General features: G+C 40.8%; 1 protein-coding gene across 4 annotated transcripts; it reads left to right on the plus strand.

The window, feature by feature from the left end:
• Positions 1-3,468: 3,468 nt before the first annotated feature.
• On the plus strand, positions 3,469-18,226 carry TOP3B (DNA topoisomerase III beta). Of its 4 annotated transcripts, none has more exons than XM_072024258.1 (18): positions 3,469-3,574; positions 3,982-4,142; positions 4,808-4,939; positions 5,963-6,069; positions 7,460-7,534; positions 8,466-8,662; positions 9,103-9,259; positions 10,359-10,472; positions 11,380-11,470; positions 11,776-11,930; positions 12,164-12,269; positions 13,109-13,255; positions 14,017-14,190; positions 14,955-15,083; positions 15,329-15,478; positions 15,955-16,055; positions 16,311-16,512; positions 17,702-18,226. In XM_072024258.1, the coding sequence occupies exons 2-18, from the start codon at positions 4,073-4,075 to the stop codon at positions 18,181-18,183; spliced, it is 2,589 nt and encodes an 862-aa protein (XP_071880359.1). In that variant the 5' UTR covers positions 3,469-3,574; positions 3,982-4,072; the 3' UTR covers positions 18,184-18,226. The 4 variants fall into 4 exon arrangements, with proteins under 4 accessions (XP_071880359.1, XP_027325996.1, XP_027325994.1 ...); XM_027470195.3 differs by lacking the exon at positions 3,469-3,574 and adding an exon at positions 3,702-3,789; XM_027470193.3 differs by lacking the exon at positions 3,469-3,574 and adding an exon at positions 3,717-3,901.
• The last annotated feature ends 145 nt before the right edge of the window (positions 18,227-18,371 follow it).

The raw sequence follows: 18,371 nt of genomic DNA on the forward strand, positions 1-18,371 counted from the left end.
GTCTCTCAGGTGAAGTTCAACCACAGCTGGGAAAAGCGTGCAGGAGTTGGGGTGCTAGCTCAGCTCTCAGAAAACTTGTACATCAGCGTCCCTGTGGCAGTGACTTCCCTGCTTCTCCCGGGAGGACAAGCTTTCCTCGGATGTTGAAGCATGCTGAGTCTGCTGATGGTTGGTGATCTTAGGGCATGTCTACACCAAAGTGGTGAGATTGCAACTTATGCAGATCTTTCTGCTCAGATAGGCTCCCACATGGGCTGCGCTACCCAGATCTCAGCTACTTGCTTGGAGACTGGGGCCTTGTGTGGCCATGGGTGGGTTGCTGTTAATTTGCAAGTAACCCCATGAAAGCAGCTGGGGTCTGTTCTCCCCCAGCCATACCCTCAGGCCTGCAGTGCAATTACATGTGTGTGGGGGCACAGGTTTCAGATGGTCAGCATCATGTTGCCTTTTATTTTTTATTTATTTATTTTTCTGCTGTTTTGTTCTGTTATTGCAGGCTGCATTTGGAGAGGAGCTGGACTGTGGATTGTTGTACATGCCAAACCTGGGCTGGGTTATACAGTGGCTGGTAGAAGACCAAACTAGAACACAGTATGTGTGTTTGGATTCTCTTGTTCTGTCCCTGTGGATCAATTCCCATACACACTGATCCCTTCTGCATCCCTTCATCAATTTTAAGAAAGCCGTAAAGTGAGCAGAAGTGCTGCAAGTGATAAATGGGCACTTTTAGCTCCACAGTCTCTTTACTCTGGTGTTTTTTCCCCATCATTTTAGTAGGTGAGCCTTTGTCCCTAATCAGTACTGCATGGATTGGCAGATATACATTGGATATATATGGGACTGAAGCCTGGATATTTTCTGATATAGAGCTTTGGTTATCTGTAACTTTGCCATTTCTCTTTGATTAAAGGGTTGCTACCTAAGGGGAAAATGAAGCCAAGATCCTATGGTATATCATGTGTGTCCCCAACACCAGCAACTAATAGTATCTCATTTCAGTCAGCATTCACACTCTTTTGTCCCTTCTATTATTCAAATATATATATATATATATATATAATGTCTCATAAGGAGCACAAGCATGACTTGAACTCCAGCACAAAATACTGAGTGCTGTTATTTCTCTGTATGCCATCGACTCCATCTCCTGCTTCCCAGCACTGAAGTATCTGGAGCCCAGATTTGTAGTCATGATTTCAGGCACATTTTTGTGGCCTCATAGTTCTTGCTCAGTTTCAGAAGAGAAGAAAAACTATTTTAATAATTTGACCTGCATTTTCATCATTTCTAATGTCTGTGGCATCCTTCCAGATGTGTTTCTGCCTGCCTGACCCCCCTGTCAATACTTATTAATTTCATGGCTATCTTTTCAAGTGTGTTTGGAAACAAACAGGAAAAAGTTACTCTAGGGTCAAGAATGAACCCAAGGAAGCGGAATAGGAATGATCACGCTCCCTGCACGATCATTTGTGTTTCTGTAGGTTTTCCTACCTTGTTCTTACAAATACAGATCTGTTGAACATCCCTGCTTTAGCTGCTTAAATACCCGTGCCCTGAAATAACCGGGGTGTTTAAAAACTTGGGGCTCTACCACCAGCAGCATCAGCGTGTAGATGCTTTCCCAGTGCTGTAGCATCCTTGGTCAAGTCAGCATAAAAAAAAAATAATCTAACTGCTGCTTTAAACCTAGAAACAAAATTTGTTTTTCTCTGAGAAAACCACAGAAGAGTCTCTTGGCTTTATTTAATATAAATATGTTTAATTTTGCCCCCATCCACGCATCCGCAGAGCAGCGTATGCGGCCTTCTGCCCTTCCAGACGGGAACCTGAAGGAGCAGCGGGCAGACCTGGGGAGAGCCGGGCCCGGGGAGCGGGGCAGAGCCGGGCCCGGGGAGCGGGGCCGGGGCCCGGCTGAGGTGCGGGCCCGGGGCCAGGCCCCGCGCGGCCCCGGCCTGCCGCAGCCGCCGCCTCCGTCCCGCCCGCGGGCCCCGCCGGGCGCCGCCTGCCCGCGCCGCCACTGCTCCCTAGCGGGGAGCTGCCGGGGCTGCGGGGCCTGGCAGGCGCCGGCAGGCCGCTCTGCCCACCGACGGGCTGTTTAAAATAAAATAAAATAAAATAAAATAGCAGCTAGAGGCACAGAAGGGCTGAGGGTGGCGGGGACCTCTGGGGCCGTCTGGTCCAACCGCTGCTCCAGCAGGGGCACCCAGAGAAAGGTGCCCAGAGCTGTGCACACGCAGCTCTGGGAGATTTTGGAGGAAGGAGACGCCACAGCCTCCCTGGGCAGCCTGTGCCAGGGCTCTGGCACCTGCATGGCACAGACGTGCTGCTGGCGGTCAGGAGGAAGCTCTCGCCTTTCAGTTCGTACCCATCTCCTCTACCCATCGTCAGAGTAACACGCTGTAGGTGACCCTGCTTGAGCAAGGGGGGTTGGACCAGATGATCTCTGGAGGTCCCTTCCAACCTCAACCATTCTGTGATTCTGTGATCTGGGTCTGCTCAGCACTGACCCTGGAGACAGCGATGGGGCAGCCTGGCACACAGGCCTCCTGCTGCCGTGGTGAAAGCATCCTCAGCATGAGAGGTGGAGAGGGAGAGGAAGAGGCCATGAGGGCGAGCACCCAGGGCAGCACCAGAAGTCCCGTACCTATGCTGATCTGTGGTTTGACCCTAAATGAGCAATAATGTGTTAATTCCCCACATTTGGTGTGCAGGCCAGCTGTGTGTTACACACACGTCTGGTTTGGCAGCATGTGTCTCCTCAGCGTCCATAGAAGGAGGCCAGACTGCTTGCACCTTGCAAAGCACCCAGGCTGACATGGGATGCACCATTTGGTGCAAGTCTGGTGACAAAACTGCTCAAAAAGCGTGGTAGCACTCTTTGGCTCCAAAGCTGTGTCAAATAGCCCTTACAGAGATGACGCAGGAACCAGTGCCTGCCTGTTTGTGTGGGGACCCAGCTGGCATGGGGCAGGCCGGGAGTGTTCACATCGAGGGTGTGCAGGTGGGAGACTGTGGAGCTGCAGTGTTCGCTTCTGGGGAGCGGGAGGAGACTGGTACGGAGGTGTCTGTCAGAACAGCACATGGGCCAAGGAGAGCTGTGTATTGCCTGGTCAGCAGGGACTCCTTTGGCTGGGTTGGTCTTGGTGTGTCCCGTTAAACCAGCTACATGTGTGTGTAGAAGGAGAGCAGAGCGCAGGGGCCCCCAGCACCCAGTCCCTCAGCCCCGCTCAGGAGAGCCCTGGCTGCCCCTCGCAGGTAAGCACAGGCCCGAGTTTGCACGTGTGTTGCGTGTTAAAGAAGAAAAGAGGCGTTGGATTTTGTACAGGGCTTTTAGTAGAGGAAATTGAAAAATATGTATCTGACATATCTGAAGACTCGGTTCCAACTCGCCTCCTGATTATTCCAGCTGCTCCCCAGATGTCAGAGGGAACCAGGCACCGAAACAGAGGAACGCATTTGTTTTAACAGGTCCTACCTTCAGTCATGCTAAAGAACAAAGAGCCCTGAGTTTGTCTCGGCTTTTCTTCCACTGGTAACGTGCACATCTACTGACCGCCCCCCAGCCTGCCCGCAGGTGAGCCGTTTCCCTTCACACAGGGCGGGACGCGCGGGCTGGGGCTGCCGGGCCCCGCCGCTCCCCCGCTCCGCCAGGAGTCGCTGCCGCGGGGGGCGGCCCCTTCCCTTCCCTTCCTTCCCTTCCCCTCCCATCCTTTTCTTTTTCTTTTCCTTCCCCTTCCCTTCCGGAGCCGTGCCCCGGCAGCGCAAGGGGGGCCGCGGCCTCCCGCCCAGGTGCGGGGCGCCCCTCGCAGCGCCTCAGCGCTCCCCGAGCCCTCAGCGCCCCCCGCCGCCATTTCTCGGCCCGGGGCGCCGGAGCCCCGCGGAGCTGCGAGGTGTGTGTGAGGTGTGTGTGAGTGTAATCGCGGTTATGTGCTGCTCGACATGGTTTTGCAGCACGCCCGCACTGTGTTTTCTCCCCTCTAGGCCAACAGCGGGTTGTCCCCCGTGAGCTGCGTGCTGTGGCTGCAGGAGGCTGCACCGAGCCGCCGGGCGGTGCGGGGCTCGCCGGCCGAAGATGAGGACCGTGCTGATGGTCGCCGAGAAGCCTTCGCTGGCTCAGTCCATCGCCAAGATCCTTTCCAGGGGTAGGAGAGAAAATAAATTGGTTTCAGGCCTTCTCTTCTGCCAGGCTTCACGGGAGGTGAAGTGAAGTTTAGATGCACCCAGGTCGGCTGCTTGGTCTCTGGGGCAGCGCTCACCTGCGAGCAGTGCCTTAGCACAGGTTGCAGCTCTGGCAATAACTGTGTGGTGCTCCATTCTCTTCATTTTATTCTTTTTATTTTAATGTGCTAGTGACTGTTCAATTTTATAACTGGAATCTTTGTAGCTGTAGCGTATTGTGGTGCACGTGCTTTCTGGAAAGTGCCAACCAAGCACCTAGTTGCTTTTCAGGGATTTTTGAAGCTATGGCAAATGTTTTATAAATCGTGTGGAGAACAGAATGAGTTAATTGTTATCTGGACTGACACAGAAAACGGGTTGTATTTACGTAAGAAACTCCTGGTGGGAGGGAAAAAGTAAAGGAGATTCTGAATAGTTTTGGTGGAAAACGAAATCTGTTAGAAAAAGTTCTAAAGTGATAATTGACTGGAAAAAAACTCAATCGGAGAGTAGAATTTTGTGACCAGGAAGACCCTAGCTGTCAGACCTAGAAAATAGGGAAAAAAAATAACAAGAAATAATGGTTATTTCATTGGGTGATTGGTGTTTGTTTTAAATCCCATTGATATTTATGATCTTATTCCTACAGGAAACATGTCCTCTCGCAAAGGACTGAATGGTGCATGCTCTGTGCATGAGTACACCGGATCATTTATAGGACAGAGCGCCCATTTCAAGATGACATCTGTGTGTGGTCATGTCATGACTTTGGATTTCATAGGTATTTGTTCACAAAATGTTCTAAGTGATGTGATTTGTAAAATTGTCAAGGACATAACTATTTCCATGATCACTGTTTTCTTCAGGAAGAGCATTAAAGAAAACTAAAGAGGAAAGGAGGGTGACAAGATTGTTTATGCGAAGTAGTTCTTAGCTTGTTTCTAGTCTTCTGGCTGACTTCTTGCATGACTGTAGACATGCAACTTATGTTTTCAGTACCTGAATTGTATTACTGGAAAAAGAAGGCGGATAAAGTCAGTTTATTAAGCATTAAAAATATTTTGCTGCTTTCCTGAAGGTAATTCAGGAATACAGAGTCCAAAGGCATAATATCTAAAGCACTATAGTGAGCTAGGACAAAATAGAGTGTGAATGTGGTACAGATCATGTGCAAGGAATCCTGTCACTAACTTGCATTGAAGTGTTGAATTAATCACGTGAGTACTCTTTTTTTCTCTGATCCTAACTACCTCACAATTTTGAGAACTAAGTTCTGAGTTATTTATGCAGTGCTTTAAAGAGGTACAGTATCATGTAATTGCTAACTGTTATCACCAACAAGTACTTCTGGGAAATGGAAATGAACAAATGCAACGATATGAGAAAGTGATGACACAGGAAGCTCCACAGCATAACAGGGCTGAGGCATAATAACTGGCCATAAGTAATGAGCAGTAAAACGGTCTGCAGTGTGCTCCTTTTATGTGTGCTGTGAAAACAAGGAAAAATAGCTCCCCCCTTGTCATGACCGGGTTAACTTTTCAAAGAGGCTTTTTAATAGCTCATGTTAAAATTACTGAAAGGTGTATAGTGTTTTTTTCTTTTGTCTATCATGTCTCAAAATTAGAGCTGCTATTCACACAAAAAGTTAAGGGGTCCCTAGATAACCAGTAAAGCACGATATATTAGGATAGAAGGCTTTCCAAGACAAATTTTGAAAGCCAAGCATTTTATGAAATAATGTTTTGTTTTGCTTTTTTAAATATATGTTTACAGCTCAACTTAATGCACTTCTGCTTTTCAGGAAAATACAACAGTTGGGACAAGGTGGATCCAGCAGAACTTTTCAGTAAAGCTCCCACAGAAAAGAAAGAAGCTAATCCCAAACTGAGCATGGTGAAGTTTTTACAGGTATGCTTTCTTATGAGATGTATTTGAGATGCATCTTTCAGTTTTGTCATTCTTTTGGTTTATTTCCTCTGGAGCATATTCTCTTCAAGGATAATGTTGTCCTTATTCTTCCTCTGTTGAACACAAAGTGGTGAGATCTATTTTTATTGTTCCAAGAAAAGTGAAATAAATGAAATTATTCTGTGGTTCTGGAAAGCGATAAAAAATACTACTAATTTTCAAAAAATGGTGTAACGGTATTTTGCTCTGAATTAGCCTGGCTTTATTTATAAAAAATAAAAATCTTACAGTTTAGCTAGCACTGTTTAAGAACCAGAAATATAACCCTTTACCAGCTCTTAGAGTGGATCAGTTATCTTCACTCTAATATAAGAAATTGAGACTGTTTTCACCATAGATGGTCTTCTATTGGAGGGTAATGCCAAAGGATTCCCTGTACTTCAAAATATTTGCTACATACCTTCCCTCTACTGAGATAAACAGGCCATCAGAAGGCACTGTTCATCACATTGTAGGCTGTTGAATGTTTGATTTATTTATATTTTCCTACTTCATTATAGTGGGCAGCGTTTGGCAGCACGTTATGCAATATTCTAGAGTTGCTCTAGAGTAAAAGATAAATGAGTACATTCCTAAATGAGAGCTTTCTTCCCTGCAGAGAGTGGCTTTTTGTTAAAGATTAGATCTTTTTTTTAAAAAAAACAAAACAAAACAAAAAAACAACCCATTGGTTTGTATGCCTTCTGAAATCTTTGCCTTGTTGAACTGACACATGCCTTTGCTTTTTTATTTTTTTTGTTGGTCAATATCTTGCTTCTCAAAATTGGAGTGTTGGATACATGTTTGGCTCATAGCAGCACATGCAAGGCCTGGCTTGTAAATGCTTTAAAATGTCTCTGATTATTGGTCACTTCTCACATGTACTGAGAGGAGAGTGGTCATTTGGATGCCTTTTCAAAATAATACTGTTTCTGGAAAGCAGGTATTTGTGGTATAAAACTGATTTCTGTAAGGTAAATGTAGACTTCATGGTATCTTTACGAGCTAGGAAAGTGGTTCTTGATGTTTTATATATATAAATTATTTTTTAAAAATGATGTGGGAATTAAGATGCAGAAAGAGGAAGGAACTGTGCCCAAAGTTGCGTGCATAGACTGGGTCAGGTTCATATCCTGTAGAAAATTATCTTGTAGGCAGACTTCTGGTCCCATGAACCACAGCTTGCTTCTTTCTTCAACCACTGTTTAAGTACAGCAGACTTCTTGTCACTTCTAATATATTCTTCCAACCTTTTTTGCACCAAATGATTTACCTATGAAATAGAAATAAAACCTATACAGTTAGTGAGATTTTTTGAGTTGCTGAAGAACTGTGCTAATTTCTTTCACAGGTGGAGGGAAGAGGCTGTGATTGCATTGTCTTGTGGTTGGACTGTGATAAGGAAGGAGAAAACATCTGTTTTGAAGTAAGATTTTGTTCTAAGATTCGTAATGCTGCAATATATTCATTTGTGGCATACAGTACTACCATTATGTTATTCTGATGTACTGATATACAGTACAATTTAAACTAAGTTGAATAAAGATTCAAAGGCATGGAGGGCCTTGGTGGAAATAAATGTTTTTGAGCTCTAAGTTGTCAGTTAAAAAGTATAAACAATTTCATAGATGTTGCTCATCTGAGATGAATAAGAAGGTCTCTTAAAAGTTCAAACATTCCAGTGCTTTGAGAATCAGACTGTTTCAAAGCTGGAGTAGTTATTTTGCTATCTGTATAAAACTTAATTTCTATCATCCTTATTTCATTAGGTGATTAGACACTTTTGAGCTAAGAGGCTGCTTTTAAGCAGCAAGAGTTTAAGCAGCTTAGTGGCTGCTTACAGCAGCAAGAGTTTGGACTCTGCCCACAATAGGTATAGAACTAAAATTTTGCACAAAGATTATTTTTTAAATATCCTATTCCTTAAAAAAAAAAAAAAAAAAAGAACTTCATTTTATCAAGTATTTAAGTTCTTTAAATACCACCATTTCATAACTGTGCCCTGGTAATACATAGAAGTAAACTGGGATAGAAACAGATATATGCTCACCGAAAGATGCTGCAGCTGCACTGGTGGATTTATTCGCTCTTAGCTAAGAATAGTGCTTCACTTCCGGCAGTTGCTGTTTAATAAATAAATCCTTCAATTTTGCCCATTCCTAATACACTCCTGAGAGCATGACAAATACTGGTTTTATCAGTTAATGTATTGCCATGACGTCTTCTGAATGAAGAAAATTACGTGTCAGCAAACATTTTGTGGGGAGTGTTTTTTTTTTTTCTTCCTCTAAAGAGAAAAAATGACTACAGCCCTTAGCTTTCAATTACTTACAAAATATGCTTCTGATCTTTGTTAGGTTCTTGATGCCGTTCTTCCTGTTATGAACAAACCTCGTAGCACCGAAAGGACGATTTATAGAGCTAAATTCAGTTCCATTACTGACACAGACATCTGCAATGCCATGAATCATTTGGGAGAACCCAATCGCAATGAAGCTCTGTCAGTGGATGCCCGCCAGGAGCTGGACCTTAGAATTGGCTGTGCATTTACAAGGTGACAGCACAGATTACAGACGGTTTTGTGAAAGGTTCAGCAATACTGCTCTGTCCACAAAATATGCCTTAAAGCTGTAGTGGCTAATTCTGCTGAGCACCAAACCAAACAATTTTATGCATGGACAAATAAAAAGAAATTTATAGAAAGTGTTACGGCTTTAACTGAGCTAAGATAAAGTACATCAGCAGCTGTTACATACTCTTCCTTTATGACTTGCTCCCACATTTCTTTCTGAATAAACAAGATTCTGTGAGGCAAAGTATTTATGACTTCTTTAGCTTTAAGACTTGATGTTTCTGAGATTGCTTTTTTTTTTTTGACAAATACCTGAATGACTTAATAGATTATTCATTTATGTCTATAAAAGTTTGTGAAATTTTTTGCTTTTAATGGGAATGAGCATATTAATGTACTTGTTCCTGTATTTTTTTTCTTAGATTTCAGACTAAGTATTTTCAGGGGAAATATGGAAATTTAGACAGCTCTCTCATCTCCTTTGGGCCATGTCAGACGCCAACACTTGGATTCTGTGTTGAAAGGCATGACAAAATCCAGTCATTTAAGCCTGAGACTTACTGGGTGCTGCAAGCTAAAGTAAGCTTTACAATACTTGTTTGGTAAAAATATGTGTTCCTCGTATACAAAGAAATGTGCTTATTTCCATTTTGTCCATTCATAAATTTGTAGCTGCTGACAAGAATTCACAATGCCTACAATTTACTTGTGTGCTTTCATTCAGTTCACATGTGTGTCACCACTCTCTCTAGAACAGATTCCAGGATGTCAGTTTTTTGTATTAAAGTGGTTATTGTGTGCTGCTTATAAGAATTCTTCAGCATTAACCAGCTAAGCTTAGACTCAGCCAGAAAGACTACTTGAAACGGTTTGCTTTTGTTCCCTGGGGTCCTTGGACTGACTGTGGTGTTAATTTGAATCCAAGAATTAATTAGGCTGCCAGCAAACATTGGCATTGCTGAGTATTGGAATTTTAAAGCAAATAAAATGCTCATTGTGTTAATTGGCAATTGAGTCCTCTGAATACTTTGGCAGTTTATGGCAGTTTTATAGCCTTGCTGCTGTCCAAGCTCTGAGAGCAAACTAACATGATTTTACTGCTTGTGATGACAAGGATTGTTTAAACAAATAAAAGATAGATGGTAAAAAGTTGCCATTTTTAGATTTTAAAATAAATAATAATAGAAGAAGAAATCTAGCATCTACTCTCATCTGTTCTCTGATGCATCTCATGTGTGTCATACCAGGAAGTATTTGTTGCCTGTTTTAACAGTTTCATGCGCTCATATTGTCTGGTTCATATTTATTTTTGTATGTGGGACTTGAAACATGACCTAGTTACATTTTACTTTTAATACAAAGAATTAGTTTAGCTAGATCAAAATGATAAGCTTTAAATTTCAGCCTGCTTCAGCCCTTGCTATTCCTAGCACTAAAATAAGTATGGTATTTCAGTTAACTGCAAGAATAATTCTAGTCACTCTCATGGCCCCTGAACTCAACATACTCTGTCTTTCTCAGAAGTCCCTGGGAAAAAGAGTATAACTGCATGTTTGGAGCACTTGTGTTGCAGAACGAGTATTATTAGGGTTTGCTTGCTGGATTGTTGTTGGAATTTTGCATTCTCACACTTTCAGTAATAGTGTTGGTGGCAATTAATTTTTTTTTTGTCCATTAGGTGAATCCTGAGAAAGAAAGTTCTCTGACTTTGGATTGGGATAGAGTGAGGGTGTTTGATCGTGAGATTGCTCAAATGTTCCTGAATATAACGAAGATGGCAAAAGAAGCAAAGGTATGAATACGTATGAAGTGTTGATAGAGCATGTTTCACATTAATGAAATACTGTGTAATATCTCATCTGCTGCATGTTGTTTTTTGTTAAAGAGGGGTGTAGAATATCATCTGTATCTTCTTTTTTATTATTATTTATTCCATTCAACTTTGTCTAGAAGAGAATAAAAGGCAAGAGGTTCTTGATTGTAGTTCATATTATGCTAGTGTGGTCATCTCAACAGAAAGCCCATTCTTAATATTGACTTCGGAAATGATCATCATTCATGATAGAAAGTCTTCATTACTAAACCTGCTGAGAAATACAGTTCAGAACTCTCCGAGCAGACCTCTTATTTCCCATGAGACACTGTATAAATCAGAATTTAATTACTTATATGGCAATATTCCTGCAGTTAAATTTTTAATCATGTGTATGGTACAGTCTTTATAGCCAATTAACTTGTAATTCTGTTCTGTTCAATACTTGTTTGGCAGTATGTTTGGATTTAAGTGTTTACAGCCATCAGGGTTCAAAGACTGCATAATGCTTTTAAAAATCTGGATCCTTATAGTTAGGACCATTACTTGGATTAAGCATTAAATCCTTGCACCACCGACATATGTGCTGCTTAGTTAAATGAGAAGTAAGATAGCAATAAGCTACCTTGCTGCATTTCCACTTGCAGGTCTAATCATATAGCACAAAGGAACCTCAGGACTATAACTTTAGAATTTGGTAAAACTGTCTATAGTCAGATTTCCTAAAGTAAAAATACATGTATATTGGTGGTTACTGCTCTAAGAAAAAAAACATGAGAGCAACAGGTAATGTTAGGTACACCATGTGGTTTTAGTCATAATGGAAGTGATATATTTATCAGTTACCAAACTTCAAAACTTTTACTGGAAAAATACTATTTTCTAGGTAGAATCTGTGAGTAAAAAAGAGAAGGTGAAGCAGAGACCACTGGCTCTGAACACGGTAGAAATGCTACGAGTGGCCAGTGCTGCTTTAGGTATGTGTACAAGTTCAGATTTTCACACCGATTTAAAGCAAAATACCTTGGCTTCTCAGCAGAAATAAGCATATACATATTTTGATAGCATCCTTTCCCTATAATGTATCATTTTGGGGGAATGAACAAGTTTAGAAAGCATGTCAAAAGCGAAGTGCTGGGTAAGATCAAGGTGACAGAAGTCTTACAGAAAGGCCGAACTGATTTATTTAAATGCTTCGATAATTAATACTTCTAGACACAGCAAACAAAATCATGTACATATCACTGTGATTATGATTTCCTTCTCTCATACCCCTTCTCAGGAATGGGTCCGCAACATGCCATGCAAATAGCAGAGCGTCTTTATATGCAGGGTTACATTAGCTACCCTCGAACAGAAACTACCCATTATCCAGAAAACTTTGACTTGAAAGGATGTTTGAGACAACAAGCCAATAATCCCTACTGGGCAGAAACTGTGAGTACATGAAGCAAAACCTGTACTGTTCAACAGATTGTTCTCTAGTCTGTGTTTCAGATATGGCTTACCTGGTATGTCTTGGTCTGTAGATTTTTGCAAACAGTTAATGTCTGTAATTGCTTCTATTTATGGACATAGTATTGTTATGAATTTGATATGAAAAGTTTCTTAACCTGATAATAGAGACCTGTTATCCACTTCAGTCTATTTTCACTCTTGTCCTTCACCAGGTAAAAGCATTGCTATCAGAAGGCATTAATCGTCCAAGGAAAGGCCATGATGCAGGGGACCATCCTCCCATCACTCCAATGAAGGCTGCAACAGAAGCAGAATTGGGTATAGACAAATTGAGTAGCACTAGAACACTACAAGGAAACTGGTTGCTTGGGTTATAGGGGCTGGGTTGAAAATCCCTGAGTTTTAACGTAAAATATAATTATCTGAATTTCAGGAACGGGCGAGAGAGCAGACTTTCTTAACTTTAATTTCTGATAACAGTGAAGATCAGAGCTGGTCTGCTCTTCACTAATTGATCCTTAGCACCCTAAAACTGTTAAGAACAAGGAGTAGCCAACTTAACACTGTATTTCAAACTTCCCTTTAGAGAAATTTGCCCCGTAGTAGTAGCTCCTAAGTACTGAAACTTGATTGTATGTTTCTGTTTGTAAATCAGACTTTAACCGTATTTTAAATTGGGTTTCTATGGTTTGTGTTACTTACATTAAAATGTAAGATTTGACTTTATGTTGTAATCCCTCAAAAGGTAATTTAAAACTTATAAGAAAATACAGTAAATGGATTGTGCTGTTCATTAGGAATAACGAAAATTGTTGTAGAACACTGGTAAATTCTGATTTTCAGGAATCAGTGAAATAAACTCTGGTATTCAAACTTTTAACATACTTAGTTTTTCTAACTGTAAAGGTTATTAAATGGCCATGTATTAAGTGGCCACAGCTAGATGGTATATTGAAAGCACAAGAGTAAGAATTAGTTCGTGTTCGTAGCAGTATAACGTCTCTACTACATGATTTTGATGGACTTTTGAATTTTATTTTCTTTCATGTACCAGTTTTTCCTGTGATAGACATGGAAATCTGGTGAAAAATTTAGTGCAAATTTTATGTAGAGCTGCAGGACCTGATTTGTGGGACTAAGATTTTGTTTATCTTCAGGTGGAGATGGATGGCGACTGTATGAGTACATAACTAGGCATTTTATTGCCACCGTGAGCGCTGATTGCAAGTACCTACAAACCACCATTTCCTTCAGTATCGGCCCTGAACGGTTTACCTGTATTGGAAAACTGGTAACTTCACCAGGTAAGACTAGCCAGGAAGTAAGTAGCTAGCTACAGATTACTATTTTTCCCATATATACATTGAACGGATATAAAAGTGAAGTTTTGGGGTCAAATAGAATTTTGAAGACTTTTTATTTTTGCAGCCATTAAAGTCACAAGGACCAAACCTTTGTCTTCGTTTCCATACTTCAATTACACTAGAAAAAGTCCTATTTTTCATGTAGTAGTCTCAAGAGTTAATGCTGCACTTGACTGTAAAGACAGTCTATTTATAGACAGCAAGTGTCTTTTGTGGTTTAGTTTATACAAAGATGGATTTTTTTTTCCCATTAGTGTAAGAAAATTGGTTACCACTCAGTAAGAAGAGTGTAGTACCCCACCACTGAGATTTTCATGGCAAGCAATCCCAATAGTCTTTATTATGTTAATACAACTTACTTTTTGCATTTTCTTAACAAGCTCTTCCCAGCCATTTGGTAAGACTTCTGGAACTGTGCTTTCATTCAAGGAAAGATTTTTGTTTTAATTTATTTTTTTTTTTTTTAACTCTCCATACATCATCCCTGACACAAGTCACCCACAAAACAGATTTGATGCAGTGTTGTGGGAGATTTTGTCTCTTGATATAGTATTTCAAATATTGTCGGCGTGGTATGGCATCAGTCTATATGTATGGCAAACTTTGATCTGTATAGTGAAGCCCATGTTAAAATTAGAAGCATATATCTTGACCTTTTGAAAGCAGTGAAGATAATCTCTCATTACTTTGTTTACCTCCAGGGTTCACAGAAATTATGCCTTGGCACAGCATCCCATTAGAAGAGAGCCTTCCACACTGTGAGAAAGGAGATCTTTTTCCAATTGGTGAAATAAAATTGCTGGAAAAGCAAACCAGCCCTCCTGATTACCTGACAGAAGCAGAACTTATCACTCTGATGGAAAAGCATGGCATTGGTATGAACTCACTTAAATTACTTTATCCTGTAATGCATCTATCAAGAGAGCAAAGGGTCTGAATCATTTCTCTGAGCTATCTCTGTCAGCAGTGACCTTTTAGTATTCATTTGTATAGGTTCAGTAGTGATCCTTTTCCTTTTGAACCACAGTAGCACCTCTTAGTGGACAGTGGACTCTATTCCTTTCCCCTTCTTATTCTTATGCCTGGTTTCTGGCTAAAGCAACATTCTTTCATAATCCATCATTGTCACTTCTTTGTTAGAAAGAGCTGGTGTTGTGTGGAAGAATACATCTACTATTCTTAGGAATGATTACCTGTCAGAACAGCATGCTTCAGCTCTGCTGTCTCCAGTAGCCCTTCTGTATCTTATTATACAATTTATCACAATATTAATTTTCTTTTTTGATCTGACTTGCTTCATTCAATACATTTTCATAAACAAGTTCAGTCAAAAACAACATAGTCTCTAACTTCCCTGTATTTTTCCAGAACAAGTGATTGCGAGAATAGCTATCTTCCCATCTCTAATTCCTTGGAAGAGATGAAAGGATTTAGGTCAAAATACACGTTTCAGACTTTTCAGAACTGCAAAGGAACATAGGCGTTACTAGATAATTACCCATTGGAAACAGGGTAGCAATAAAAAGGTATATGCATTTTAAGCTAAGAAATGTTATAATATGACATGACACCAGAGAAGTCAGAAATAATTAATTTGGTGAAAGCTTTGATGGATGTATTGTCTTCCTTTGCATGGCAGGAACTGATGCAAGTATTCCAGTCCACATCAACAACATTTGTCAGCGAAACTATGTCACGGTAGAGAGTGGTCGGAGACTAAAGCCTACAAATCTTGGAATTGTTCTGGTTCATGGTTATTACAAAATAGGTCAGTCAAATACTCTTCACCCAAAATCCATCCTCTTACCTTTTGGCTCCTTCAGTACGTCAAAGGCTGTTGTCACTGTAAAAGTAATGTTTGTGTCTGAAATGATGCATCTAGGAAAGTATTACTAATTCCACAAGCTATAATAACTAAAACTTGTTTATGTCAGTTTATGTATGAGGCAATTTTCTACTGTTTCTGATTATTTCATTACTGCTTCGTTGCTGATATCTCTGGTTTTCTGTTAGATGCAGAATTAGTTCTTCCTACAATTCGCAGTGCTGTGGAAAAGCAACTCAACTTAATAGCTCTGGGTAAAGCAAATTACCATCAGGTCCTGGAGCACACCCTTGACATCTTCAAAAGGAAATTTCACTATTTTGTGGATTCTATTGCAGGTAAAACTTGTTTTACATGTAAAATTCTATGCAACTACTTAATTGTTGTAAAGACACTGTTAGAAAGTACCTAAGTATTAGGTTGCTTTTTCAGAGGTTTAGGCTCACTGAAAATCATGCTATGACTGGGAGTTTCCAGTCATATGAATTATTTCTCTAAAGGGAAATAAACTCAATCAAGTCTCTAAAATTCCATTTCAAACTTATTTGTGACTGTGTAGTGTTGAGTTCTGAAAAGCTGCAGACTTGCTGAAATACTTACCCCAGTGTGTTCATGTGTGCCTATTGAAAAACTCTTTAAATAAAAAGTCATCTTAAAGAGAGAAGAGCATTGTGAATAAGCTGTTCACAATAACTAGTTGAAATAAGCTGTTGACTATTCCCATTACATCTTCACGGGTCCTGTAGATGATTTTGTGCAAGGTTTCCTCCTAGGAATTAGAATTCTAACATAAATGTAATCATCTCTTCTGCAGGTATGGATGAGCTGATGGAAGTGTCTTTTTCACCCTTAGCTGCCACGGGTAAACCTCTTTCCCGCTGTGGCAAATGCCATCGTTTCATGAAGTATATTCAGGTAAGTTCATGTCACACTTGTATTTTAAACTTCACTTGCTGGCTGACATTGAGTTGAAACCCTTTTTCCGTTACTGAATTTGGATTCAAATGTGGTTGTCAAGAATGGATTTCTTGGGGAGGGGTGGAAAGACAAGAAGCCTGATGGAGCTTTTCCATGGGTTACAAACCAGAAAGTGGTCGCAGTTGGATTTCCTGTGAGTTTTGAACCCTACTGACAACACAGATGTTCTGGAGATTTATTTTCTCTTTCCAGGCCAAACCAAGTCGTCTGCACTGCTCTCACTGTGACGACACCTACAGTCTCCCACAGAATGGTACAATTAAACTCTACAAAGAGTTACGTTGCCCCCTGGATGACTTTGAGCTGGTGCTGTGGTCTTCTGGATCCAGAGGAAAGAGCTACCCTCTCTGTCCATACTGTTACAACCATCCTCCCTTCAGGGACATGAAAAAAGGTAGGAATTTTGTGAACATGCAGGTATCAACTTCACTTGAAATACATTAGGTACAGTATTATGGACTGTACATTTAAAATGGTTTTTAATGAGGGCTGCCTAGTATAAAGGGCTACTCAAATTATATTAGATATCTAAAATTCATATCAAAATAGGTGAACAAAATGTGTTAGTTCTGAACACGATCACTTTTTGCTTTAATCACCACTGGCAAAGATGTTAGTCATCTTTGCAAAAGCTTCCCATGTATTTTATTGAATACAAGAGAGACTATTCTTATTACATTTACTGTAAGACAGAAGAGAGAGGCTAGTAAGTTTTAAACTGTTCTTGTTACTTCAGTAGCACTAGAACCTAGTGAAAGCTGTTTTCACTGAAATAGCTGTGTTTTGTGCATGAATTCAAATACTGCAAGATTGGCTATTTTTGAAGTGACTTTTTTTTTTAAATGGCTTATGTAGAATGGCTAGAGAAACACTGTACTGTTAGTCACATAGCCACATCTTAAAATTTTTAGAGAAATAACTCGGAATGCTGAATGGACCACAACAGGTTTTATGAAGCCAAATAAGAAATTAACTTATTTGCATGAAGGTGACTTTTCTAATGCACCATATATGGATGGGATATAGTTTAAGGCCAGCCCTGAGAGTAGGGGAATTGTATTTTGATGCAAAGATAATGTCCTTTGACAACTTGTAGCACACTAAGGGGAAAAAGTAGCAGTTGGTATAATAAATGCCAGATCAAAACTTATTTAAGGTAGTGCTTGGAAGCTCTGACTGCATATCAGGAGCTTTTTGGCATCTTTTTATTACCATCTTTTAATTAAAAATGTCTTATGCTGCTAGCGTACAGTGCAAGTATTAAATGAAATAGCTAGGATCCGTACATTTCACTGAAAACAAGTTGTTTTTTTAATCATTAATATATCCAAGCTTTATGTACTGTACAGTGGCATTGTCTGGGAATTCCGAAAGCCGTTAATAAAAAAGAAAATAGAGGAAGGGATTATGCTGAGTATCTGAAAAAGGCAGATTGCCTTTAGGGGATACGTTCCTCTGTGCAGTGGTTTAGAAAACCTGTAATATACTAAGCTGTCTTTCAGTTCTGTGTTTCTCTTCCTGCAAACTATGTAGTGGTGCTGTAGAGGGTTCCTTGTGGTATAGTTTTACTCTTCTTCCACCAGGAATGGGCTGTAATGAATGCACCCACCCCACATGCCAGCATTCTCTTAGCATGCTTGGAATTGGGCAGTGCGTTGAATGTGAGAATGGGGTTCTGGTGCTAGACTCGACATCAGGTCCCAAGTGGAAGATGGCCTGCAACAAATGCAACGTGATCGTGCACTTCTTTGAGAATGCCCACAAAGTCCGAGTGTCACCAGAGACCTGTGACTTGTGTGATGCAGCCCTTGTGGACGTAGATTTTAACAAAGCCAAATCTCCTCTACCTGGTGATGAGACCCAGCATTCCGGCTGTGTATTCTGTGACCCTGTGTTTCAAGACCTGGTGGAGCTGAAACATGCAGCCATGAGGCACCCCATGCACCGTGGGGGACAAGGAAGAAGGCAAGGTCGAGGAAGAGGTAAAGGCCGGAGGCCTGGAGGAAGACCCAATCCAAAGAAACCCAAGGACAAAATGGCAGCTCTGGCCGCTTACTTTGTATAACTACTGCACAACACAAAAAAAAAATAAACTTCTTATAAAAATTTGTTTCTCTTTAAGTTCATTTTAAGTATTTCTGATCTTTATCACTTTCCTGCCCTTAGAAAAGTTAAAGGGGTATAACAGTCCGAGATTTAATCATGGTTTAATCAGCAAACAAACCTTCAGGATGATCAGTTAGTGACTAAGCC

The sequence above is a fragment of the Anas platyrhynchos genome, chromosome 16 (genome assembly GCF_047663525.1).
Source record: "Anas platyrhynchos isolate ZD024472 breed Pekin duck chromosome 16, IASCAAS_PekinDuck_T2T, whole genome shotgun sequence".
Taxonomy (NCBI): domain Eukaryota; kingdom Metazoa; phylum Chordata; class Aves; order Anseriformes; family Anatidae; genus Anas; species Anas platyrhynchos.